The following is a 25,299-nucleotide window of genomic DNA, read 5'->3' as shown; positions in this document are numbered from 1 at the left end:
TTTTTTTTATTTTGTGGTATATTTTTTTTAGTGGGGTACGTTTTTGCGTGAGGGCCTATACCCTCGATTTTTTTCTCCCGGCCGGTCTGTTTAAAAACCCCCCCCCCCCCTCCCCTCTATTTACCCCACGTTTACACTTTCTTACAACCTCAGTGTACTATTAGCATGCTATAGCTTTAGTTGCTCTGTTGACGCCTCTCTGAGGCTTCCTTGTCGGGCAATGAATCACTTCTTCTTGTTCTTCTTCTTCTTCTTTGCGGCAAAGATGAAATGTTCGTATATAGAATAGAGTTTCGCCCTCGCTCACCCACGGAAACCTAGTAGTCGTTGCGAATACAAGAGCAAAGGCCTGGTCGTGCTGTTGATGCATGACGGGCGAAGCGGAAGAATCTGGAATTTCGAGCGAGTGCCCAGCTCAGCGATATCATGACGCGGACCTCTGCGGGCTTGTCCGTCTCTTACTGCGGACTAGAAGAACGGGGCTTGCACAAGGTATTGCACTTGCAGAAGCAGATATATACTTTGAGAAGGATAAAGAACAGACGAGAAGGAAAGGGAACTAAATCAAAAGGGGTGTTTTTGCTTTGTGCAGTGTGTATTGGGAGAGATAGTAACGAAGCGAAGAGTAGGAGAGATGGCAACAAGGGTCTGTGTTTATGAGAAACTCGTTGGCAATATTGCTCTAGTAGTCGCTGCGGAGGATGGCTGTTCAGGAGAAGCAAGAAATTAAAGAAGCAGAATGTCAGCACAGACTCCTGATGAGAAGACAAGATTTTCGTTTTGAGCGTCGACTTTTCATAACTCACCTCGAGCGTAGCGCTGAGCAGCAGCGGATTGAGTAGGCGGCAAGAGTCCACCGGTGGCGATCGAAGCGACAGATGCAATCGTTCCCGAAGCGGACGAAGCGGTGGCAGAGGTGGCAGAGGTAGCAGAGGTGGCAGACGACGAAGGCAGCGAGACGCTACCAGTCGAGACGGGTCCCCCAGTCTGAGTCGCGGATCCGACTGCCGACGAAGTGGAACTAGTGCCATTGTTCGACGAGGACGTGGTCGAGTTGGTCCAGATCGACTGGATTTCGGCAGCTTGGAACGAGACGAGCTCGGCCGTACCGTTGGTCGCAAAGAACTGAACGCCAGTCGAGTTGGCGTCCGGGAAGATGATGTCGGTCAAGACGGTCTGCGAGCCCGACTCGGCAAACACTTCAACCGAACCGACGTCGACAAAGATTTCAAACTTGACCTCGTCATTCTCGAGCTGGATCGGTCCTCCGTGATAGACCGGGAATTGGGTCTCGTTGAACGAAGAGTTGCCAGAGTGAGTGCGGTCGATAAAGATTTGTTGCGACGAGGCGTTGTAGCCGATCGAGGTGTATTGATCTCCACCGACGCGAACGTTGAAGCCGACGGTCGAAGCGTTGCCGACCCGGATGACAGCATCAAGGTGCAGGGTTTCGCCCGAGACACCATCGATCGTCTGGTTCGTCGATGTGCCGTTGTAGGTCGAGGTCGAGTTCGAGATAGGGGTGTAGAGCTGGCGCAGAGACGAGACCGGCTCCTGGTGCAATTGAAGAGTGCCGTTGGCGGTTTGCTTCAGAGAGAGCGCACGAGGGATGGTGTTGGCCGACCTCCAAGGCGAAGTGGGAACCTCTTGACCATACCACCTATCGTCGGCGACAGATCGTGAGCTCGGTACTTAGTAGGCAAGCTGAAATCAGAATGGCTTACCAGTTGGACATCCATCCGATAAAGGTCGTTTCGGGCTGTTCGGCTCAGGAGTCAGCAATCGATTTCGAGCCGCGCTGATTTTAGACTCACAGCATCGGTGAAGGTCAAGCCAGCGTAGTTGTCAGCACCGAAGTCGAGCCAGTTCTCAACGCCAGCAGGGTTCTGAGCACGGTCGTTCGGGGTGAAAGTTCCGTTCGCATAGTCTCCGAGAAGGTACCAGGTACCGGATCCACCGGCAATCCCTCCAGGGTTAACCGAGACGATGAGTACAGAAACGTTCTGCTCCGGGTTGGCAGGGTCGGGAAGCGAGAACAAGTCGGGGCATTCCCAAACTCCTCCCGTGGTGGCATTTCCAGGGCCGTAGGTCGAAAGTTCGGTCCAGTTCTTGAGGTCAGTCGAAGAGAAGAAGATGACTTGGTACGTCTCGGCAAGGACCGCAGACAAGCGCCAGTGCGAGGCGTTCGAGTCCCACTTGACGTTCGGGTCGCGCAAATCGGAAGTGTTGAGGTTGATGACAGGAGCTCCCTCTTGGTACTTCGTGTACGATGTGCCATTGTCAGTCGAGTAAGCGATCGAAATTGCCTGGCGGCCGAGAACGTTGTCTTGGATATGGGCAGTCGCGTAAATTGCAACGAGCGCATCAGCTCCGAACCCGGCAGTGTTGTTTGTGTCGACAACAGCGGATCCTGTCACAGTCAGACGCGAGTCAGTCACAAATCGAATTTTGGCTCGAGGTGCGTGCGACGTACCGGAGAAGATGAGCTCGCTCTCGGTCGCTACAATCGCGACCGGTTGAGTCTCCCAGTGAACAAGGTCTTGCGAGGTTGCATGTCCCCAGCTCTGGTTCGCGGCACTTTTTGCCGTCAAGCCAAAGAAAGTCAGGGAACTGCGTGGACAGAATCAGACTGAAACGCTTGGAAGAATAGAGGCTCACACGAGTCCATCGGTCGACGGGTTGTACTGGTAGTACAGGTGGTAGGTACCGTTCACGTAGAGAGGGCCGTTCGGGTCATTCATCCAATTGAACGGAGGCGAATGGTGGAATTGGTCACGGTACGGTTCCGAGTAGTTAAACGGAGTGGTCGTGTTGATTGCGATTTCGGGAGTCACGTTGAACGCACCGTATCCTCCTCCAGCCATAGGTCCATAAGAGTTGGAAGGAATCGCGGAAGAGGACGTCGCAGTCGAGGAAGCCACCGCCGACGAAGAAGCCACCGCCGACGAAGAGGCGGAAGAGTTGGTAGAGGTGGCAGTCGTTGAAGCAGATTGCGACACGATCGAGTTGCTGGCCGTCGAGACTGCAGATGTTACCGCGCTCGAGGCTTCACTAGCCAGAGCAGTCATGGATGCCGAAGTTGCGTCCTGCGCGAAGGCCGAGGAAGCAGCGAAGAGCGCAGCGCCGACTGGTTCCGATTCAAGGCGTCAACTTGACCGTTCGCTCGTCAGGACTGTTGAGCTGGGCAAGACTCACTCGTGGCTGGCAACACTCCAGAGGAGAAGCGTTTCATTTCCGAAAAAGTCGCGGTCCGGTGGGGGTTGATTGCTCAAATACACCGGCTTAAAGGCGTGTTTTGTTCGCTTGTCGAAACTCCGAAATCTGCAATCGATAAAAGGCCAGAGAGCAGTCGCTGAATCCTGATGCAGCGGAGCGTTCGGGAGAAAGTGATGAGAGACGGGGAGCAACGACGACGACGACAGCTTTGCACATTGCGCTTTTCTTGGGGGCACCGTCACCGTCTGTTCCAGATTTTTCCGGGGCAGGGTCCGTTTCCTTCGCAGTGACGACACACCGGTGCGGCTGTGACCATGACGAAAAAAGAAGGTGCTCGTTCACCGCTTAGCGGCGCAAAACTCGCTTGTACCTGCAGTTTCCACGCTGCTGCACGCGCGGTGCATCGTCTTAGGCTGAAACGTCTTTGCACAGCATTCGAAATTCGGGTTTCGAGGGACGCGAGAAAATACCGACATCGATTTGAGCGACTAGAGAAGGTCAAACTTGACGCGGACGCCTCACATGCCCGCTTGTTCTTTTGATGCCCTTTGTTGTCTTCGCGCAGTGTACTGCACCGCTCGCCGAGGCAATCGCTAACGGTCTCCGAGAGTCAGCTCGCAGCTCGGCGCCGAGCAGTTTGTAAGCTTTGCAGTGGCGTCAACAGTGCTCGGCTTTGGGTCATGATCTGCGCGTTATGCTGGCTCTCGCCTCGGAAATGACGCGAGAGTAGCCGTACCAGTCGTGTTGTGTTTCTCGATGCCTGCGTGCTATGCGGGAGAGACAGAGAGTTTGACGGCGGATGGCACTGCAATTTCAGGGGTAACGATACAGCAAAGGAGGTATGGTACTGATCGGCAAAGGTGCCGGGGTAAACAAACGAGAACAGTGGTCGTCAGAAACAAAGGGAGACAAGCAGGAATGTAGAATCGACGTCTTTCTGTCGCATGCCTGCGCACAGACAGTCTTTTTTTATTCTTTCGGTGGTGGGAGCAAGCGTTGGCGACATGTCATTCTTCACATCAAATCGTCAGTGGGCGGTTGTGAGCCGCTACGCGTAATCGCGGCCTGCATGAGATCGAGATCTGCGAGGTATGCGGCAGGGACTGCGCGCCGAAGTGTGGCCCCAATTCAGCTCGAGGACAAGGAAGCTCTCGAGGAAAAGATGTTGACTCACAGTGATCGTAGAGGGGAGCAGGAAGGAGCTTGAGCAGGTTCAAGGGATTCGCCCAATCGTTCGCAGCACGGCTGAACGCCAACTTGGTCTTGCGGATCTTGCTCGTTGCCGTGTAGCCGACCGAGGCAGCGTTAGCTTGCGAGATCTCGAATCCTCCGCGGTAGTTCTCGTCAGCGATCTGGACCGAAACGGCTTCGTGAAAGACTCCAATCTCGTCGACACGGTACGTCTTGGCACGCTTCTTGAACAGACGCCAGCTGAAAGGGCGAAGGACGAGCGCAGGGCCGAGGTGTGCAAAGTTGAGAACCGAGGCGACAGAGAGGGTCGAACGACCGCGCTCGTTGTCAGCAAGTCCAGGTGGGACCATTGTGACGATGTCGAGGTGATTCTGGACCCTCCATAGGATTTGTGCGCGGTCGCGAGGAGTGATCAAGCTCTACAGGCGCAAATTCGAGTTAGCGCGGGAATGTGGGCGGAGAAAGAAAACACGACACACTTGTTCAAACGCCGACGTGAAGTTGCCATCGCCGAGACGGGGAGTTCCAAACGAGTAGCAGTCACGCAGGAGCAAGTTGGTACCGAGGTCGTCGGGAGAACGCAAGCAGCGAGCATAGAACAGCGAGGCGAGAGCAGACCCTAGCGAGTGGCCGGCGACCCACAGCGGGATCTGGGGGACTTGCGAGACTTCGATTTCGCGGACTGCAGCGAGTTCTTGTTTCATCCTCAAGGCGGTGTGAGCGAGGGTGCGCACGATAGTACCTGTATGAGCACGGCGACAGTGAGACTCGACACGAACTACTCAGAAAATCATGGCACTAGCCGACCGTAAGCATCAGATCCGGAACGACGCTTCGAGTCGCTCGTCATGAATAGGCTCGTGTAAAATCCCTGATGAGCGGTGCCGCTGCCGGCCCCGAAGAACACTCCAGCGGGAACGCGATTGATCTAGATGCGGTGACGATTGATCAGTCGAGTCATTGTGAGCGAGAGAGGACTGGAACGCACCGTTGCGTCAACGAGGAATTCTGCAAAGTTCTGCGGGCCAGTGCCTACGTACGATCGATTTGACGCAAAGATCAGTGTCTCGTGGATCATTCGAATATGAATCTGAAGCTCGCCTTTGAACGTGAGAACGATGAAGGGGTCCTCATGGGATTTGGCCGAGGTGTAAAAAATCGACGCAAAGGGACCGCCTTGACTCGATCCAAGTTCCGACACGCCCTCGTATTTGAAGCCCCACGTTTCAGCCTGTGTCAACCTCACGTAGATCAGCTTTGGGAATAGGAGAACCAAGCGAAGACACGCGGATGGCACCTGTTGCTTGATGACTTCTTCCGATTTAACGAGTTCGTTCTCGACCTCCTTCAGAAGCCTTGCGCGCTGTCCTTCGTCCTTGCTACGGAGAGCTTGTGCAGTCAAATCGCTCGCGCGCCGGACATACTCGTCCTTGCGCTCATAGACGAGAGCCGACATGAGGAGCAAAGCCTTGGCGAGCGGGATCGAGAAGATTCGCACGCTGCAAAAAGTTTGTACCGTCAAAGAACACTTCCTACCGACAGGACAGAAGAGAGACGAGCTCACGTCCTCGCGACCCCAAAGAGCGGGTTGTCGTCGCTGATGTCGGCGCCGGGAGGGATCGTCGTGCGGTACTTGCCAGCGAGCATTTTGCGAGCGCTCTTCATCGTCTCGTTGCTCTCGCTATCGAAGATTTCGGGATTCGCCCACTGCACCATCGAATAGCCATGCGCATGTTTGTCGGCGATTGAACGGATAAGATCGCCCCCTCCGAGGAGACCGGCGAGCCAGAAGACGAGGGTGGCAATTGCGAGACCGAACCAGACGAACGGGTACACAACGAGTGCTGCAGTGGTTGAGAGCGGATCGAGCAGTATCGCAGCTGGCGAGGTTGCGAGAGTCCAACACCAGCTCGTGACCGTGTTCAACAGGTATAGTACGAACGCCAGCGGAACCGAGTTCCTCGCTCGTGAGAGCCACGATTGCCTATCAGTGGGCTTGGCAGTGAGGTTCGCGAGCTCTGAAGCGTGAGAAGCAGGAATCGAGAAGGCGGAGATGACGGGCTGTTTCGTTTTGTGCTGCCTATCGGCGGAGCCTTTGCCTTTGGAAGCGGCAGAAGCGTTGCTGTCGTTCGAAGCGGACATGTCGAGCGAAGTGACCGAAGAGGCAGCAGCAGGCCAGCAAGAGGAAGGAAGAGAGAGTGGGGAAGAGGAAGAGGTTGACGATCAGCGAAGCGCGTGACGGTCATCACTACTCCTGTCCAGTATCGCGGACCGCGCGTACCCCGCGCACCTCGTGCATCGGTCGGCTTTAAGGCAGTCTTACATCCGAGAGCACCTCAAGTTTTAGCGCAACTAAGTCTCGAGCTTCTGAACAGAGCGAGTTGCGTTTACAAGCTTTTTCACGTGCAAGATGAGCGTCCACCTTGTAACCATGTAAACGCATTCGGCGACGTCCCTTCTAAAGGTCATGACGTGAATAGGCATCCAATTTTACGTCGCGCGCCTCAAGATCTATCAATTTTAAGCGAGCTAGCGAGTCCGAGAGCGGCGAGATCGTGGAATTCGAAGGCTTGAGCTTGCCAAAAACCCTCACCTCCCTCGCAAAGACTTCGCCAGGAAAGCAACTCTACCAGCACTCTTGCTAGCGACCAACACTTGCCTTCAAAAACCGACTGTCTGTCTGTCTTTCCGGCATTTCGGGAGTTCGGGGCCGAGCTGTCGGCTCTAGTCGGTCCCTTGGCCAGCGGACACAGCTGCTTTCTGTACACGAGCAGGTCGGTTCGAAGACAGGAGCTCGTGCGTGATCAGGGGGAGGGTGAATGGTGCCAGCGTTCAGCAGGAAAGGCGGCCCGAGGGAGCGAAAGCTCATCCCATGCAAGCGTTTTCCGGGCATGGGCGACCGCCAGTACCATGTTCATCCACTCGAGATAGCCTAGCTGGAATCGAGCAGACTCTGTCGCAGACTGAGAGGTGGACTGGAGCGTTGCGAGTTCGAAGACGGCGCATGACGCGTCAGAGCCGAAACACGTGAGACTGCGATAACGTTCTTCGAAAGGCGGGCCTCAAGACGAGTCTGGGAAGTTCGGACCGAATCGAGACAACGGTTGCGACTGTGGAAGAGAGAGAGGGTGGTGTTTGGGCGTTGCGTTCGGCGGGCGAGGTTTGTGACCTGGTCGCCCTCCGTCATCACGCGCACACGACGTTAACCCGGCAGCTTGAAGCCACAAATGCAGAGCTACATGATAGCTCTCGCCGACGATGGCGAAGACTCGCCTGGTACGCGTCATCCCGCTCTTCTCAAACCCCCACCGCAGCACCTTCGCTGCTACCCGCTCTGATGCTCGACTTACCCTTCTGTGACGGTCGACAGGATTACCAGGCGGTCAACTCAGCAAGTACACGTAAGCTCGCTCGCATGGCTCAAGCTATTTGTGGTGCTTCTGCATTCACCGAACGTCACTGATTCCGATCCCCCTCGCGTAACCTGCCTTGTAGAGGCCCGTGGTTCAGCACACAATTGACACTCTCTCTCACGATTGGAGTGCTCTCGTTCCTGCTGTTCTGCACCCTGAGAAGGATGGAAAAGTTCAAAGTGCTGTACAAACCGCGCACTCTGCTCAAAGGTCCGTCGCGCCTCTCGCTTGTCCTCGCGTTTGTCCAAGCTGAACTTGCGAGCACGGCTGTAGGATTCTCTCCACACGAGGTGCACGATCACGACTCATTCTTCGGATGGGTCCTGCCGACACTCAGGACTTCAGAGTTTGTTGTCCTCCAACTCGTCGGTCTCGATGCAGCAGTCGTACGCTGGCCATTGCTCACATATCAGCTAGATCACGAGCGAGCTGATCAGGTGCCTCTGTAAAACAGCTCCTCTCGTTCCTCCGAACAGGGTTCCTCTTTTTCTTGACTTGCACGATCGTCGCCTTTTCGGTCCTCGTCCCGATCAATTGGCGCGAAAATGGCACGCTCGAAGGGGTTCCACCCACCAACTCGACTGAACAAGGCCGCGCGTTCGAATTTGCTTCCCAGACTGTCTCGCTACGACCAGTCAACCACGGTTCGACGCTATACCTCACGTCCCACCTCGCATTTACCTACCTGTTTACGATCCTCGCTCTCGTTTTCCTGCATCGCAATTGGAGACGCTACGTCCCTCTGCGCCAACTCTTCTCGCTCGAGCTCGCCCACTCGATGCCCGCTCGCACCGTCATGATTACGGATCTTCCCCGCCATCTCCGATCCGAACGCGCACTGGCCGATTACTTCGAAGGGATCAGGGTGGGGGAGAACGTCGGAGAAGGCTCGTCGGGATTGGCAGTCGAGAGCGTGGTCGTGACTCGCGCGATTGGGTCGATGCGCGAGTTTCTCGAGAGGAGAACGAGAGCGCTCAGGACGCTCGAGGAAGCTTGGTCCAAATATCTCGGCAATCCGGTACCGGCCGAAGGGAAAGATGCCGTGTTTGGATACGATCGGGACGTCGAGGTCGAACGCATCTTGTCTGAATCGGACAAGACTACCGCAGACGAGGAGCAAGCAGTCGACTCGAGTACCAGTGGCCCTCAAGAAGGGCAATTGATCGATGTCGGTGACGAGGAAGGCACTGCCAGAGAATCTCACACAGCGCAACAGAGCGACAACGGGCCCCTCTCGGCTGAAAACGACGTCGAATCGATCTTGTCTGCACGAGCGTTTGCCGCTTCAGCACCACCCAACATCATCTCGAACAAGCGACGACCGACGCTACGACCCCACTGGTTTGCCAAGAAGGTAGACGCGCTCGACTACTACGCTGAACAGTTCAGGAAGGCCGACGACGCTGTTCGAAACCGAAGGAGAGGCAAGTTCCGACCGACGGGAACGGCATTTGTCACGTTTCAGAGCTTGGCTGCTGCTGTGAGTCGTTTGGCGCATCACGCTTTTGATCCTCAAGCTGAACTCGCTCTCTGTCAACTACAGCAAATCGCCGTCCAAACGGTACACTATCCTTCGGCAACCGAGTTCAGGTCCGAGCTAGGTGAGCCCTTATCCCACGCAAGCTCATCTAAGCTTACTCTGACGAGCCGTCCGACTGTACTAGCCCCTGAACCCCGGGACATCAATTGGGGCAACCTGAACCTATCGAACTCTTCGATCTTCATTCGCCGCGTCCTAGTCGTCTTGATCATGCTAGTCCTGCTCTCGGTGTGGTCCGTGCCAGTCGCCGCACTGGCATCCCTACTCAGCTGGGATACCGTTAAGGAGACTGTCCCGAGACTCGCCGCCATCATCGAAAAGAGGTAAGCTCCGCGCGCACCTCGGGAGTACATTCGTCGCCATACTGATCCTTTTGCGCAACATCAGCCCTCGCTTGCGTGGTATTATCCAGACTACGCTTCCATCATTGGCGTTGGTCATCTTTAACAACTTCCTGCCCTACTTCCTCGAGGCGCTCTCGATCTTCCAAGGGCTTCAAGCGAGAAGCTGGATCGAGCTGTCGCAGCTCAAGAAATACCACATCTCTCTGGTCCTGACGACGTTGCTGGTGTTTGTGAGTTGTATCTCTACCAGATTGTTCCCGCTTGCCGATTATGATTAACTCTAACCGGGAATGGCTTCGGAACAGATCTCGGCCTCGACGTATCAGCTCTTGCAAGACATTTCGCAAAGTCCGGCGAAAGTGCTCGACAAGCTCGCGACGACATTGCCCAACACTCGCAACTTCATGGTCGCCTATGTCATGCTTTCCGGTACGTACAACGCCAAGCATTTCTGTATCAGCCGCAAATATCGCTTTCGCTCGCTGACAGACGACACGACTTGCGGATTCAGGTCTCGCTTTGATGCCATTGCAACTGCTTGAGCTCGGCACCGTCATTCCTCGCTACTTTTACCAGATCTTCCTGACCAAGACCCCGCGCGACTACGCCGAGCTCAACGCGCCATCGATGGTCAACCTTGGTGTCGTGTACCCGCAAGCACTGCTGATCTGGACGTTGGGATTGACGTATTCGGTCATCATGCCGGCGATCTTGCCGTTCACGACTATGTACTTTGGACTCGCGTACCTCGTGTACAAGTACCGGTTCCTGTTTGTCTTCTGTCAGTCATAATTATCTCGCGTCGAGTCCTCGTGTTCTCGTTTTCGCTGACTCGTCAAGATATTCAGACCGACCCTACGAATCGCGAGGACAAGCATGGCCGATCGCGTTCAATCGAGTCGGATTGGCGCTCCTCATCTTCCAACTGTTCATGCTCGGGTTGTTCACTGTGCGCAAGGCGTTCCTCCTGTCGGTCCTGATGGTCCCTTTGTCGCTCTCGACGCTCGTCACAATGCTGTACCTCTCTTCGGTGTACACTCCGTTATCGCGCTTCGTCAACTTGTCACAAGCGGCCGAAGTAACCCACGGAGCGAATGCGGGAGACGTCATTCAATTGCGACAGGGACACCCGGTCACGACGAGTCAGACCAACTTGAATCGAGGGAGGTACGGGCATCAGGGAGAAGGAGTTTACGCAGTCGCCAAGGTGAGATACGGGTTTCTTTCTCTCTCGTGTCTCCTCTCTGCCACTCTTCAGGTGACTAACGTGGCGGCTTCTTTGTGGAACATGATAGACTCCATTCACGGATTACTCTCAACCTCCTCTGTCCGATTCGTACCCGGGAGTGTTGCAGACTTCGGCGAACAAACGCTATGGGCACCCAGCGTTGTTTGGACACCTACCCGAACCCTGGCTTCCAACACCTCCCGAACCGGTCTCTCCCACTCACACGGGCGAGTTGCCACAAGCGGTCAAAGACGCACTCGTCGTGATCGACCTCGGAAGAGGATGGAGAAAGTTCAAACGAGGGGTCGAACGAGGGTTCGGAGCGTCTCCAAACCCTTCGACGAACGTCGCGAACGCAGGTCGGGCGCAGAGAGGTGGGGGAGTTAGGAGAGGCTGGAGTACGGCGAGTAGTGAAGGAAGTGATGCGGATCCTAGCCGAGCTTGGAGAGGCAGCGAGGAACCCGAATCTCCTCGAGGTCCTACGAGAGGCCTCTTAGGAGCTGGAGTTGACAGTGATGGCGTTGAAGATGACGAGGATGACGAGGAAGAACGGGAAACGAGGTCCGCCTTTTTTCCCTTGAATCACACACTCTCTCTCCTTTCACCGAGACTAACGCGATTTCGATCCAATCGTCTATTAATCACAGATACTCGACATTCTATCCTCACCGACAGAACAGCGGCAGGTTCCCGCCTCGCAATTCGAGGACCGGAGGCAATAGCGACACTGAAGACGAAGGATACTAGGGTTCTTTTTACACGAGATCCAAAACATTTGATCCATGATGGGAACAAAGCATGTACATTGTCAACAACAAGATATGCGGCAGATCCGAGCGAGAGAGAGTGTGTCTGAGAGGCGAGAGCAGCGACCAGCGGCTTTTACAGTTTTCTAGGCGGTTCCGTCGATTCGAAACTAGGCCGCGCGGGAAGTCCGGCTTTGAGTGTATCGATCGGTAATCGTCCTGCGCTCAAAGGCACAGGATCGAGAGTTTGATCGGTGGACGCCGACGAAGGCGTCAAGAGGTCATTCAAGAATTCATCCGCTCCTCGTTCGGTCGAGGTCGATGATGCTGGTCGAGATTCGGTTGGTGTCGCATCCTTCTTTTGCTGCATTAGGGCAAGTTTCGCTTCGAGCGCGGCAATCTTGCGGTTCGTCGGTCTGCACAAAGAGCAGTTGCGCCGAGTCAGGGCAAGGGCTGACAACAATGGCAAGGCGAGATAGAGAGAATGGGAAGAAGCAGGACGAACGCGTGTGCGACTCCTTGACCTTTGAGCAGCGAGATGGCGGTCGGACGGTTCGGCTCGCTCGAGACGGGACCTCCCGTTCGACGTTTCTTGCCACCGGCCAACATGGCAGTTGACTGGGCTGGATCCTGCAGCACGTTCTCTCAAGTGAGTCAGCTAGCCGCGATCGGGCAGCTCGGCGCCAAGGGGGAGGGGCAGACAGACTTGTTCGGATGCGAGCGAGACGATCAGTTTCCGGCCTCGCAAAACTTTGTCGTGCAACGTAGTCTTGGCCCGGAGAGCTTCCTGAAGCGAGGTAGAGTGAGTCAGTCGAACGGGGAACGCGGGGAGAGTGCCATATACGCGCAAGGACGAGGGGGGCTGTGCGCACCTCTTTCGTAGCGTACTCGACGAAAGCGTATCCTCGCGGTTTGCCCTTTTGCGGGCCCGTCTTGTGAAACAAATAGTCGAGTTTGGCAATCTTGCCATACTTGGCGCATATCTGCATCAGCGAGTACCTGCGCGACGAATCAGGGGCCGACGGGCACGACAGGAAAACATTCGCGGAGCACGTACTCGTCGACTGACGGCGACAGGTTGCCGATATACAGCCGCTTCTCCGATGTCGTGGCAGACGAGCTTGAGGCCATCGCTCAAACGGCCGCGGGACGAGGGAGAGAGAAAGCGGTGAGCCGAGATGAATGTTGATCAAACCAGCTCTCGCTCGCTTCCTAGACTCTCCGGCTTCAGAAGCAGACCCGACCTAGTCGTGCCGAGTCGCCACTCCTAGGTACGCGTTCCCGCGACTGAAGCAGCATGTCCGCCCCGCTGCGTGCTCACCCAAATATGTTCCTTCGTCTCGCACAGCGCTGTCCGGCCATGACGAGCCGTAGACTACTTACTCTGCCCATCGAGATCAAGCACTGCATTCTCTTGCACCTTGCACGCCCGGTGTACCCACCGCCTCGACCCGTACGCCCTCACCGCTGCCAGTCGACCGTCTCTTTGTCGCGGCCTGTCCCGCTCCATGCTGTCGAATCGACAGCTTCAACGCCGTCAGGTTCAGTCCTACCCATCTTTGAGTCCCCCGATGCGACCGAGTACACCCAAGTTCCGCCGTCGACTCTCGACGCCGTCGCTCCTTCGCCCAGATCTCCCGCCGAATCGCTCCTCTCGCTTCTGTCCCAGCAGAATCACACCGCCGCGCTTCACCTGCTGCGAGAACTCGAACAGTCACATCAATCCATTCCGAAAGACTACGCGTTTGGCGAGCACGCCCTGCACCTCTTGCGTGACCACGGCTGGACATCCGATTGGATCGAATGGTGGCAGCTCACGCCCGCTGTGACCGACCTCGTCACGCTTCGACTGTCGCATCTACGCCGGCACGACAGTCGACAGGCCCGTCAAGCTGCCGAAATTGCAATGATCCTCGTCGACGCTCTCGAGCTTCATGCGCACGACCGACGTGAGCGGGCGAAGATCGTCAACCAGATGCGGCAATTCGGCACGCAACTGGTTCAGCAAGGACATGCGAGGCCAATCGCCGAAACGCTCGTGAAAGAGATCGCGATCGAAGCGGGGGAACCAGCTCTCGCGCTCGAGCTGTGGCAGGACACGCTGCGAGAGCTCTCGATACAGACATTGTCACCGCAGGCTAGTCAGATCGAGCACGAGTGGTTCGCGGTCAGGACTGCTGAAGCGTTTCGCGTCCTCGTGCGTTCACGCGAACGTATCATCCGTGCACTCGCCAACTTGGGTCGACTCGACGACGCCGTCTCAATTCTTACCTCGACTCACCAGTTTCCCTCGCTCCTGTCGCCATCGCAACCCATCAGACTCTCGTCTCGCTTGTACCTGAGAACACTGGCACTCTTGAGTGCGCAGAACCGGTTCGACTTGTTTGAACTCGTGTATCGCCACGCCGAGCTCGACGGCAAGAGACTCGTTCGGATCGAGCGAGAACACCTCAAGACGCATGGACCCTACTATGTTCGGGGAGTACGGTCTCCTGCTGCCAGAGGGATTGCACCTTCGGCCCAAGAAGCGTTCAACACGTTCAGATACCAGCACGTCGTCAGCTCAATTGAAGAAGGGTCGTTCCAACTCGACTCTATCCGATCAGCCCCGCGAAGGGGAGAGACAGACATGGACGAATTCGCAGCCGTCTCGGGCGAGGATTACGAACATTACGGGACCCCTACCAGTCGAGAAGAGTCGGACCGCCTCAAAGCTCTCGTCGACGAAGGGCGTCTCGATGCAGCGTTTGATAAAGTCGTCTTGCTTCTCAAGAGTGGACCACTTCCTTCAGCGCAGTCGGTCGCAAACTTCATTCATGCCATCACGGATCATGTCAACGGTCAAGAGGCAATCAAGATGATCGACAAACATGTCGAAGTGTCCCACTCGCAACGAGGTTTTTGGAATAGCTGCAAGATGCTCACAGATCTTCAGAACGGTCAACATCACCTCGTCGTGAGACGGTTCAAGGAGTACTTCACGCTGTCGGGACTCCCACCTTCATTCGTCAAGCGGATACAGGCGGCGACGAAAGGTACGCCGTCGATCCGTCCGGAACAGCCGCAACTTGTAGACGCGCGAGGACGCCGTGCTCGACTCAAACGGACGACCCCGAACGCGTATGTTGTTGCCATCCTCACGCAGGCTCTCACACCCCTCCTGTCCTCGCTTCCGGTACACAACGCGACGACGCTTGAACATTGGAACTACGTCGCCGAAATTTACTCGAGCCTGCTCAACCCGCATGCGTTCCGAGTTATTCCTTCCCACCGACACAATGATGCGAGCGATCCAAACCAGAGCCCCCTCGACCCACATACGTTCATCCCCTTCTTGATCGACCGTCTCCAACCGAACCCGCTTTCTCTGCAGGATCCAGGTCGGAACGAAGAGTCTCAGCCAGACAGGTTACTCGACGTCATGCGTTCGATGCATCGACTGCGCCTCTTGCCCCAACTTCCACATTTCGCCCTCTTGTTGAGCTCGTACGCGAGGACAAGTGCAACTTTCGACGACTTTGACTACCTGTACGCGTTCTGCACCGCATCAGTAAGACCCGGATCGACTTGGCTCGAACCTGTCGCTCCTCGACCCGGAGTGTCACCTGCTCTCATATCGGTCGTCGAAACCCATCAAAACCTCGTTCAAAAGACTCTTTCGACGACGGCCACATCTTCACCTGAACCTTCTTCGCTAGGACAGTCACCGAGGTTTTTTGCTACCATCCTCAAATCGCTCAGGTTGAGAAGAGATTCGATCGGAGGAGACAAGGCATTCGAATTGATCGAAGGGTTGGTCGACAAGTTGGGGAAGGACCGATTGCGAGCCATGTTGACCGACGTCGAGAACGGTGGCGATAGGTTCAAATTCGAGATTGGCAAATTGGGTGCCCGGTAGTTTTTTCGTTGCAAAGGATTTCTCAACCGAATTGCAGATGAAGAGTTTCTAGTTAGTTCAAGCTCAGGCGATGAATACGGAGACAGCAACACAAGAAAACGCGACCATAGCAAACAAGTTCGAAGCGTTGCAAAAAACTTGGGGTAAAGAAGAAGTATAAAACATCCTTGCCAGATTCGAGCAAGAAAGGAGAACAGTGCAAGTTCGTAAGGAGGTGTGGTTCGCGAACTATAGACACTGAGAATGGAACAGAACAAGGGAACGATTGACATCGTGGAAAGAAAGTCGAAATGGAAGAAAGCCAAACATCGCAAGCCCAAAAAAAAACCCCATCTAGTTGGGGATTTCATCTCGTTTGAGTCGAAGGTCGAGGTCGGAACTGATGTCCGGATCGTTGAGATGACGCAGGTATCACTCGACCGGTCGAGTACGAGGGTTGTACCGGTGTCGCCGCAATCGAGGTTCCGGCAGCCCAACCTGTTGGTAACCTCATTCCGGCTCCAGTCGAAGGGGTTGGAGTTGCAGCAGTGATCGGATCCCTGCCTGCGACCGTATTCGATCTCGATCTCGCGAGAGACCCCGTCGCAGGGGTCGCAGCGCCTGCGACAAACTGATTGCGCATCCCGAGGACACTCTTGGGTCTTGTCATGGACGGGTGTGAGTATCCGGAAGAGTGAGTCGAAGATCCGGTCGTCATGGCGACTTGACGTTTCGCCGGAGGTGGGTGACCCGAAGCGGACGACGACGACGCGTTCGATTTGGAAGAAGCTCCAGTCATTTGTCGTTTCAAAGGTGCGACCGTCGTCGTCGCTCCCGTCGGTTGCGCTCGCAGTGGTCGAGCCGAGCCAGATCCTGATGTTCCCAGCTTTGTTCGCTGCGATGGGTCCCAATCGTTTACGGTTAAAAGATCAGTTACGAAGACAAGAGAAGCGGAGCGATCGAAACGCGCACCCGTTTGTTCTCCTTCTCCATCTCCTGGGCACGTTGTTGCTCGTCGAGACTCTCGATGAACGGTACGCCATCGACCAAGAATGGTCTGCGATGTTTTGCTTCCCACTCTGGGATCAACGCTCTCAAATCCGCTTCGAGCTACGCAAAAAAAAGTTACAACCGTCAGCGATCGATACAGGTTCATGTCAGATCTAACGAACCTGACCCTGCCAGAAAGCGGAGTTAACGTACCTTGGGTTTCTCCTTTGCGACTCGCTTGCGATCTCGTTCTTCGAGCAATAGTTTCGTCGAAGAACCTCGGGCAGTCAGCCTCGATGGATCCGCTGCGGCAGCCTTTACAAGAGTCAAGATTATTGGGGTGAGCCCATCACGCTGCGAGGGAAAGAGACGACAGCTTGAATCCGGTACTAACCTCCAAATCTTTCGCCTTCTGCACGACTTCAAAGTACCTCGCCAACCGTTCGAGCACAAGCTTGGCGTCCTCAACTTCGAGCTGAACTTTCTCGCGTTCCCGTTCATGTCGAATCAACAGTTCCTCGCTGACGTTGTCGTTGACGGTTTCCTGCTCGAACCCCAATTCGTCGTTCCACACCATGATGGGATCGACCGAGATCGTGAATGCCGGGAATCGAGAGACGCGCTCGGCGTGCGAGAGGTACAGTTGGTCCCACAGTTGAGTGAGCGATTCGCGTTCGGCGTGAATGAACGACGAGAGGTTCGATCTCCTCAATGACATCATACGATCGAGTTCGGTGTGGTACTACAAGAGCAAAGTCCTGTGTCAAACTTCCGTCTGACCTGAAACGAGAGAGAAAAGGCCAATACGCACAGCCGCGATCGATTCGAGGGTCGATCCGCACCACTGATTCACGAAAAGATCCATGTCCTCCTCTGCGACTCCAAGCATGGTCCACAACGGGTACAGCTTGTCGTATGCCAGTTGAATCTCCTCATGTCTTCTCGACCGTTCTTGTGTAAGCTGTTCAACAGATTAAAATGTTCAACCGTTCGGAGCTCGTTCACGATAGATCTTAGAGGGGGTGTACTTACAGCTTGAGCTTTGAGTTCGAGTCGTTCGACGTTCTCGGTTGTCGGGGACAATTCGATTCGAGATTTGCGGTCTTTGCCCCCAATCCCGAGGTGCAGCCAGACTTGCTCCAGGACAGAATCTTCTTCTTCTCGCGGTGGGTTCTCACCGGCTTGACCAGTAGGCAGTGGTGGACCGAGGTCATGGTGTAGTCCCGCAATCTCTGCTGCCATGAGATTGATCTGCTCCTGACGACGGATCTGCTCGCCGGGAGAAAACGAGGAATGTGTCAAATGCGGTCCGGTCGTTGACCAAGGATTGAATGCCTCACTATTTCCTGTCGACACCTCGCAATTTCGCATTCGAGCAGATTGATGCGATCTTGCGTGAGGTCCAATTCTTCCCATCCGCGGTCGAGCGTGTCCTGATCCGTCAACGGACATTCGATCGACACGAGCTCGCTCAATCCTCTCAACTCCTTCTCGAGTTCAACGACTTGTTCCCCTCGTCGTTGAACTCGACTGCGTAATCGTTCGAGTTCAGTTTCGACTTGTTCGTTCCTCCGTTCGAACGAAACATCACGTTCGTCGTCTTTCCTCTCGATCGAGGGTTCTCCCAATGCTGCCAACCAGCCATTCGCTTTCGTGTATGCCTGTTCAAGTTGCGTGCGAGCGTGGTCGAGTTCGGCTTGCACGAGACTCGTTTGTTTGTCAATCTCGCGTTTCAACACGAGTTCGAGTTCCTTCAACCTTGCTTCGCGCAATGCGACAGGTTCGTTGACGAGAGCATGGTACGAGTTCGAGAGGTATTCCGAATGGTCCGAGACAAGTCGTTCGAGAGTCGTGGTCATTGTTGAGTGAAAGGTCAACGCGTGGTTTCTTTCTCTCGGACGACGCGATGACCGACGAGGAATCGAGATTCGGCGCGACCCTCGTCTTTGTCGAAGGAGCTTTTGGTCGCGGGATCTGAAATCCGAGCAGGCGAGTTGTCGAAGCGAGTGGATGAACAACTTGCGCGCGCGCGTTTATCATATGAGGCAAAACACAAACACAATGCAATTCGACTTGGTTATACATACCACATAAAGAACCGTACACCTCGGACCAAGAGTGTCACTACCACGACACTCGTGCCCACGAAGATTGTCCACCGCTTGATCAATGTCTCGATTTTGGTCCTGTTGCGATCGATCAAATGTCGAACTCGAGTACGGGCAACGAGCTCGACCGTTTGAACGAGAATTCCTAGTCCCTCTCGCTCACTTCCTCCTTCCCATTCTTGTTCGAACGGCGTCGTCGTCGGTAAAGAGTATTCGTGATTCGGTGGACGAGCTCGAGCGACACAATCGAGCACACTCGAAACAATCACCGTCCCGTCGAGGAACGGTAACGGCAGCACGTTCAAGAACCCGACCGTAAGAGACAGCGTGAACAATGCACTGTGACAAGCAAGTATCCTCGTTTGTCAGTTCTCGTGTCTGAGGCGCAAGGAGCGAGGAAACTGGCGTTCGAGACAAAATAGATCACTCACGAGAAGAATCGAGAAAGCGTTTCATCAAGAGTCGCAGGCACGAACCAAAACTTGGGTACAAACTCGGTCACTTTCACTGTTTTCTCTCCAAACAGAGAAAGTCCATCAGTTTGTTTGCCAATGGTATGTGCGAGAAGAGTACAAAGAAAACTCAAACGGATCCTTTTCAGGTCTTCCCTCGAGCCTTTCCAAATGACGACTTGTTCTCCACGGTCCGATCCAAGACCATCATCGACGATACGAAGTCGGACGACGTCGTCTGCGAGTTTGACACACAGGTGATCTGTTTGACATGACGCTTGATTGACACATCTCGTCAAGCGTGGATCGTCTGAAACTGTTGCGAGGCGTTCGTATTCGAGACAGGTCGATCTCGCGTCGTTTGGCATGATCGATTTGAAACAGAGATCGTGATTGGGATGCGTCGGAATGGTGTTCGTATGAGGTGATGGTGAAGCACAGCATTCGAGTGGATCCGTAGACATGAGCTCGAAAGGTAAACACCACCCAAGATTCGAGTAATCGTCTTGTCGGGTCGTCGTGCGATCCGACAGGTAGTCATTGATTACGCGTTGCGGTCCAAGTTGGAACGATTCGAGTTCGAGGTCGTTCACATGAGTGATCCGAACAAGCTTTCTACTTGGCGAGGGCAAGACTGTTGCCAAACTCGAAGTCGGATCCTGGAAAGACACAAACATTTTTTTGTGAGCGGGATCGTGCCGATGTTGAAACCAAACCATGGAAGAAATGAACTTGCAACATGAAGGATCCTGACTCCTTGATCCAATTTGTCCATGCCCCAAGAGTGGACGATAGAGTCACTCCACCCTCTCCCTCCTCGATCGCGCGACATGCACAGGTAGGCGACAAACACGAGGTGACAGTTGTACCAGATCCCAGCCGAAGCGATTCGAAGGGTCGTGTATGGACTCTCTGATCGAGTTGTCCTTCTCCCTGACGGAGAAGAAGATGACGATGTCGTTTTTGTCGGGAGGAGAGAGACGTAGAAAGTCGGGAGGATCAACAAGACCCAGTAGACGCCTATCGATTCAATCTCGATCGATTCCCTAGATCGTCGAGGGAAGGGCCCAGAGCAAGACAAGGAGCCGTGAGCTTTGAGAAACAAGGACGAGGTAGCCTCTTGTGCTCACGATGCAGCACACAGAGCGTGACCAAACTCGTGATAGACTTGTGAAGCTACCAACGCCGTCAAGAATAGGGGTACAATCGAGAGTGATGTCGTTATGCCAGGGATCTAAGTTGTGCGCACTTCGGGGTCAATTCGTGCATGTAAGAAAGACAGGAGCGAGAACGTACGAAAGGTTGAAGGAGGAGCTCATCCCGAGGGTTCGGAATGGGCGCTCTCTTGGCGAGTCGGTATAGCGACTCTGTCGTCGCCGTCTGAAACGAGTCGGATAGAGCGACGAGCGCTTTCCACAGGGCAACCACGAGCACGATCTGACCGAGGACGAACCCGCCGAGGACCACGATCGTTCCAAAGTCCCAATACGATGCGAGCCTCCTGACTGTTTCGGTGCGAGAGTGACGGGCTTTGTGCGGGATCAGTTCGACGAGGTGCTGAACGAGGCGGTGAGGTGCACGTGATCGGGTCGACCAGTGCACACTCCACGGCGAGATGTCGACCGTGCCAGGCCGTTCGAGGCGAGTGCGGAGACATTGAATCACGATCCAAGACAAGGACCAGATCCAGATCCACATGGTCGTTGCATGGCCCAGGATGAACAAGGTTGATGAAACATGTTTCGCTTCGAGCCAGCTCTCTTGCTCTCACCAACCTTTACAAAGTTCTCAACGCACGACACGATGCTCAAGTGTACTTGCAACACTGTACAACGACTCGCCGCCTCGAGCCGCGTCAGAACGTTTGCTTCGACGCGCTCCATCTTTGCTCCGTCTCCTGCTTCAACCTCGGGTCAGCTCTCGCTTCTCTTCTCTCGCACCCGCGCTAGGCTGATGACGGAAAGTACATGATTGCTATGATCAGCGCTGTCGAGTTGTCCTGAAGGAACCGTCATGAAAGGTCTCAACTACCTCAAAGACGAAAGTCCCGTCCTGTCGAAACCCGATTCCGAGTACCCAGCGTGGCTGTGGTCCCTCGCACCTGCCGCCGCTGGTTCGGACGGTTCAAACGTCGCTTCGAAAAAGGTCAAGGCCGCTCAGGGTTCGACCGCGACGATCTTGTCCGAGTCGGAACTCGAGGCGGAACAGTTGAGACGGAACAAGAAGGCGCTCAAACTTGCAGGCAGGAGTCAGATCAAGGCGAGTAACGCTTTGCGAGGTTAAGACAAGTCCGCACGCGCGCATGTGGCGATCGATCCTCGCTACGAGTGAGTCGCGTTTTTTTTGTTTCCATTGTTCAACCTCGTCCTGATCAACGCTGATCTGTTTGCTACTGACAGTGTTGCTTGTAATTACACTTTTGATCGAAAGGGAAACGAAACAGAGAGGCGTGTGTATTTCGCTCAGATAGAAAAAGGAGGAAAAGCGAGAGGAGGGGAAGGTAAAGGAGGAAAAGTACATCTCGCATCGAGAGCGCGATCCCTTGCCTTGTCGATTCCTCCCCCCTTTGCTGTACTCCTCTCATAGGTTATGAGGGATCGAAGCAGGGAAACGGCGGCAGCGAGAATCAGGAGCGAGCGGTTGTACCCCATTCAAGCGGTTCGAACCTGCCCTTGACCCCCCGGACACTGTTGCTGCCGTTTCCCGGTCGTTCCGATCTCGTTCCTGTTTTGTCAATTCTTCACTGCGAAATCCAACCCCCTCGGTTCTCGAATCGAGTCGAGAACCCTGCGCATCCACCCATTGCGTTTTTCCTGACATGCCTCGCCTCCTCCCGTGCTGCAATGAGCAAGACGGGTCGTCCGATTCCCAATCGATATCTTCTCTCGCCTCGGAAAAGGGGGGAAAAGGCGCAAAGGGTCGTCGAAATCCGACACTACCGCAGGGTTAACGTTTCTGGATAGGCATGGTTTGTCACTCAGGGAGAGTCGGATTTGGCTTAGAATTCTGGGATTCGGTCTTGGTGTCGTTGAGTGACTCGGCCGACCCTAGTGCGCTGGTAACCCTGAAGGAGAGGTCGACCGACAGACACCCAGGGCTTGCTCATTCGAACTCGAGCAGACGTGACATGACGAGATCCGACAAGGAGTACGTGCAGGTCGACTTTCGAACGAATCGAGGTGTCAACGAGAGGGTGTGAAGAGAAGCAATGAAACGCGTCTCGCAGCGATCATCCATCATCATCATCATCCTGTTTCCTCCTCGATCAAAGCCAAGATGAGCCACAGTCAGTACACCGTACCCGTACCTCTGGAGGACCTCGCTCACGTTTGAAAGAGTCTCGCTCAGATGAAGATGCGACGTTGACGGCGTCACTCGACCTCTTGCGCCGGCTCCCTCCCGATCAGATCAGCGCGAACCTCGACTCGCTCGTCAACATTCTCGAACCCGACACTGCCGACGACTTGCTCAGCTCGGTCGATCAACCGCTCAAGATTGCTCACTCGTCCACTTCGCGAGACTACCTCGTCAGTTTCCATCCCGATGGCCTACCCGCCCTACCGAGGGAAGCGCTGAAACCACCAAGCTTCGAGCTTTCTACAGATTTGTGACTACAACCGAGATGGCGACTCGTACCGGTATGGGCTCGCTGTCCTTTCCCCCACACTTGATCCGACGTCTGAACTCTTTGCCCGCGCGAGGACAGGTCACCCTGGACAAACGAGTATACACCCGCATTGACAGACGGTACGACTCCATCGGCGAACCTGCGCAAACTCGAAATCGCCATGAACCAAGCGTTCGACGTTTACCGAGATCTGTACTCTCTCTCGCTTTCTCTCTCCTTCGTCTCGATGACATTGTTGACCTCGGGTGTCCGATAGCTACTACGAGGGAGGACTCAGCTCGGTTTACTTGTGGGACACGGAAGAGACTACATCGGGAGCAGCGTTCGCAGGTGTCGTCTTGCTCAAGAAATGTATCTCACGTTTCCCTGCTTCGAGCCTGTTCTTCTTCAACCCTAATTCAATCCTCTCTCTCTGCAGCTACCGACTCGAACGATTCTACCGCATCCTGGGACTCGAGTGAGCATCAATCCTTGTATCTTCCCTCGCAAGCTTCTGACATCTCTGCCATTGCGCCAGTCCATGTGTTTGAATCGATCCCACCATCTTCGACCTCTTCCTCGGCTGCTGCAGGAAGAACGTGCGGGTACAAACTCACTTCGACCGTCATGCTCTCCATGTCGAAACCGATCACGACTTCGACTGCCTCTTCCACCACGACGTCGTCGACAGAAGGACAAGTCAATTTGGGAGGTTCGATGACTCGACAGGTAAATTCTCTCTCCCTTCTTTCAAAGAGGGCAAAAGTGATTGATCCGGAAAATGATATGGTTTCCAAATCGCGCTAGCACGAATCGACCGGACCATTGGACACGAGTTCGAACGAGAATGTCAGGTCAAGTCATATTGAGAACCTCGGCAAGATGATCGAAGAGATGGAGATCAAGATGAGGAACTTGTTGGCCGAAGTGTACTTTTCAAGTAAGATCCCGACAATTGCCTCTCTACTTGATCCGAAAGAGCGAAAAGAGACTCATTGATATGCTCTTCGTATTGCCGGTTTTTTTTTAGAAACGAAAGACATTGTTGGGACTTTGAGGAACGGTCAAGGGTTCGGAGTCGCGAACCAACAGAAACTGTTACAAGGTGAACTCGTAGGGTTGTTGAGAGGTAGGAAAATCGCAAACTAAAGGGAGAAACCTGTCCCCCTACTGCACCTCGAGTCTCTCTCCTCCTTGCCCCCTTTTCGTCTCGTGTATGTTTCACAAGTAGTTCTTTTCTGTTGCTCTTTTGTTCTTCTGTCTCTCTCTGCGAAATATCTCGCTCTAGAGACGATCAAGAGAGTGTGCCAGTGTGTGTTTGTTTACAAAAGGGAGAAATACGAGGCTATCAACAATCCTCGAAGGAATTGTTTCGGGTTTTTTGTGTTCATTTCTCTAGACTAGACGATGAGACTGGCGATTTTCGCTTCGATTTCGGAAGCCGAAGAGATCCCTTCGAGCGAAACTTGCTTCTCGACTCCTCGTTCTGTTACAAACGATAAAAGCGTCACACGAGTCAGTTTTCAAAAGCAGAAAGAAAAGCGTCCTCGAAGGTCTGGACATCGCTGGTAGACCCTCTTTTCGTTGCTACCCATGCACCGATCGAGTGCTTTTTTGTACCCGCCAAGCTTGAACAGACAGCTGTAATTTCCTGTGTGTACTCCTGATCCCACCCGTCTGCACTTGGTCGTTGGGCCCGTCCAGTACTGCCATTGAGGCAACAGTTCTGTATACTGCTCTCCTCTCCTCCACCTCCTTCGCATTCGACACTAACACGCCTCTTTTGATGCAACCCTTTTTCTTTTCCCTCAAAGAGAAATTAGGGAAAAGAGAAGTAATAAAACTCACCAAACCTGACAAACCCTCTCGCAGGAGTTCCATGGGCCTCCCGAATCAAGATTGGGAGATCCGGGTTCGCCTTTTTGATCGAAGGGTACGATTGTTGGATGAATTGCCTGCAAAAGTCGGTTTTCCCCGAGAGTGTTTCGAGAGGAAAGAGGGAAGGGGGAGAACAAGGTCAAGCATTCATGTGATTGATTCCAGTTGAACGAGCGAGGATTGGATGGCGAGTTAGGTCGAGATGAGTGAGAGTGGGCCGGATTGTGCGATTTCATGTAGTGTCGCGTTTCGGGTACCGCATCATGGGGAGGTGATGTCGTTGATTCGAGCGCGATGGCGAGGCATGCACGAGCGGGTATAGGACCATGGTCGAATGCGAAAGAGGAGTACATGCACACGAATGATCAAACGCGTTCAAAGTTCGTTCGGGTCAGGAGAAAAAAAGGCACATGGGGAAGCAGGCGTCAGAAATGTCTGCCCTACGTCGCAAGACTCCTAGGCAGGGTCTGCGCGAGCGAGTGAGAGAGAGAGATGTGAGTGAGACTGACCTGACACCTTCCGATCCCGAGCCCTGTTGGCATCCAAACACTCGCAGTTCTCGCACCGACGCAGGAAGAGCTTTGCGAAGAGCAGACATCGTCACAATTGAATGAGAGATCGAGAGGAGGTGGTGAGTTAATCCCGCGACGCCGGATTCGCCGGAACGTTAACGTTTGGCGGCGGGGGTTGCTCTCTCAACCCCCGACGC

The 25,299-nt window shown here is 54.4% G+C and overlaps 10 protein-coding genes across 10 annotated transcripts; 4 read left to right on the top strand and 6 right to left on the bottom strand.

Annotated features, from left to right (window-relative positions):
- Positions 1-682: 682 nt before the first annotated feature.
- On the bottom strand, positions 683-3,232 carry SUC2 (beta-fructofuranosidase SUC2; the record flags this gene model as incomplete). The annotated part of the gene is made up of 7 exons (XM_076681406.1): positions 683-705; positions 807-1,660; positions 1,725-1,759; positions 1,815-2,410; positions 2,474-2,577; positions 2,659-3,127; positions 3,196-3,232. 7 exons carry the CDS (start codon positions 3,230-3,232, stop codon positions 683-685), a joined length of 2,118 nt encoding a protein of 705 aa, XP_076531486.1.
- Positions 3,233-4,230: 998 nt separating this feature from the next.
- JCM15063_006572 (lipase family protein) lies at positions 4,231-6,549 on the bottom strand (the record flags this gene model as incomplete). The annotated part of the gene is made up of 8 exons (XM_076681405.1): positions 4,231-4,319; positions 4,391-4,826; positions 4,887-5,149; positions 5,215-5,335; positions 5,396-5,439; positions 5,509-5,638; positions 5,705-5,906; positions 5,972-6,549. 8 exons carry the CDS (start codon positions 6,547-6,549, stop codon positions 4,231-4,233), a joined length of 1,863 nt encoding a protein of 620 aa, XP_076531485.1.
- A 1,085-nt stretch (positions 6,550-7,634) lies between these two features.
- JCM15063_006571 (uncharacterized protein) lies at positions 7,635-11,679 on the top strand (the record flags this gene model as incomplete). The annotated part of the gene is made up of 13 exons (XM_076681404.1): positions 7,635-7,683; positions 7,778-7,808; positions 7,903-8,030; positions 8,094-8,206; positions 8,275-9,300; positions 9,364-9,421; positions 9,485-9,683; positions 9,748-9,934; positions 10,010-10,133; positions 10,216-10,485; positions 10,553-10,911; positions 11,000-11,493; positions 11,580-11,679. 13 exons carry the CDS (start codon positions 7,635-7,637, stop codon positions 11,677-11,679), a joined length of 3,138 nt encoding a protein of 1,045 aa, XP_076531484.1.
- A 135-nt stretch (positions 11,680-11,814) lies between these two features.
- Positions 11,815-12,809, bottom strand: JCM15063_006570 (RNA binding motif protein 18; the record flags this gene model as incomplete). Its single annotated transcript, XM_076681403.1, has 5 exons — positions 11,815-12,094; positions 12,184-12,308; positions 12,385-12,465; positions 12,551-12,677; positions 12,736-12,809. The coding sequence occupies 5 exons, from the start codon at positions 12,807-12,809 to the stop codon at positions 11,815-11,817; spliced, it is 687 nt and encodes a 228-aa protein (XP_076531483.1).
- A 229-nt stretch (positions 12,810-13,038) lies between these two features.
- Positions 13,039-15,576, top strand: JCM15063_006569 (uncharacterized protein; the record flags this gene model as incomplete). Its single annotated transcript, XM_076681402.1, has 1 exon — positions 13,039-15,576. The coding sequence occupies one exon, from the start codon at positions 13,039-13,041 to the stop codon at positions 15,574-15,576; it is 2,538 nt and encodes an 845-aa protein (XP_076531482.1).
- Positions 15,577-15,922: 346 nt separating this feature from the next.
- Positions 15,923-18,404, bottom strand: ASE1 (Ase1p; the record flags this gene model as incomplete). Its single annotated transcript, XM_076681401.1, has 7 exons — positions 15,923-16,450; positions 16,528-16,665; positions 16,759-16,860; positions 16,940-17,287; positions 17,357-17,506; positions 17,578-17,814; positions 17,886-18,404. The coding sequence occupies 7 exons, from the start codon at positions 18,402-18,404 to the stop codon at positions 15,923-15,925; spliced, it is 2,022 nt and encodes a 673-aa protein (XP_076531481.1).
- A 307-nt stretch (positions 18,405-18,711) lies between these two features.
- JCM15063_006567 (uncharacterized protein) lies at positions 18,712-20,803 on the bottom strand (the record flags this gene model as incomplete). Its single annotated transcript, XM_076681400.1, has 7 exons — positions 18,712-18,731; positions 18,817-18,992; positions 19,085-19,160; positions 19,242-19,764; positions 19,845-20,151; positions 20,236-20,339; positions 20,402-20,803. The coding sequence occupies 7 exons, from the start codon at positions 20,801-20,803 to the stop codon at positions 18,712-18,714; spliced, it is 1,608 nt and encodes a 535-aa protein (XP_076531480.1).
- A 105-nt stretch (positions 20,804-20,908) lies between these two features.
- On the top strand, positions 20,909-21,388 carry MRPL37 (mitochondrial 54S ribosomal protein mL54 MRPL37; the record flags this gene model as incomplete). Its single annotated transcript, XM_076681399.1, has 2 exons — positions 20,909-21,017; positions 21,090-21,388. 2 exons carry the CDS (start codon positions 20,909-20,911, stop codon positions 21,386-21,388), a joined length of 408 nt encoding a protein of 135 aa, XP_076531479.1.
- A 993-nt stretch (positions 21,389-22,381) lies between these two features.
- Positions 22,382-23,861, top strand: CAP2 (F-actin-capping protein subunit beta; the record flags this gene model as incomplete). Its single annotated transcript, XM_076681398.1, has 9 exons — positions 22,382-22,391; positions 22,454-22,632; positions 22,709-22,743; positions 22,812-22,925; positions 22,990-23,084; positions 23,152-23,190; positions 23,251-23,441; positions 23,520-23,652; positions 23,743-23,861. 9 exons carry the CDS (start codon positions 22,382-22,384, stop codon positions 23,859-23,861), a joined length of 915 nt encoding a protein of 304 aa, XP_076531478.1.
- A 251-nt stretch (positions 23,862-24,112) lies between these two features.
- On the bottom strand, positions 24,113-25,188 carry JCM15063_006564 (L51/S25/CI-B8 domain-containing protein; the record flags this gene model as incomplete). The annotated part of the gene is made up of 3 exons (XM_076681397.1): positions 24,113-24,198; positions 24,561-24,667; positions 25,100-25,188. 3 exons carry the CDS (start codon positions 25,186-25,188, stop codon positions 24,113-24,115), a joined length of 282 nt encoding a protein of 93 aa, XP_076531477.1.
- Positions 25,189-25,299: the final 111 nt, after the last annotated feature.

This window comes from Sporobolomyces koalae (genome assembly GCF_050403365.1).
Source record: "Sporobolomyces koalae JCM15063 DNA, S_koalae_JCM15063T_v1_ctg68, whole genome shotgun sequence".
NCBI classification, from domain to species: Eukaryota; Fungi; Basidiomycota; class Microbotryomycetes; order Sporidiobolales; family Sporidiobolaceae; genus Sporobolomyces; species Sporobolomyces koalae.
This window is presented reverse-complemented; position numbering and strand designations above follow the sequence as displayed.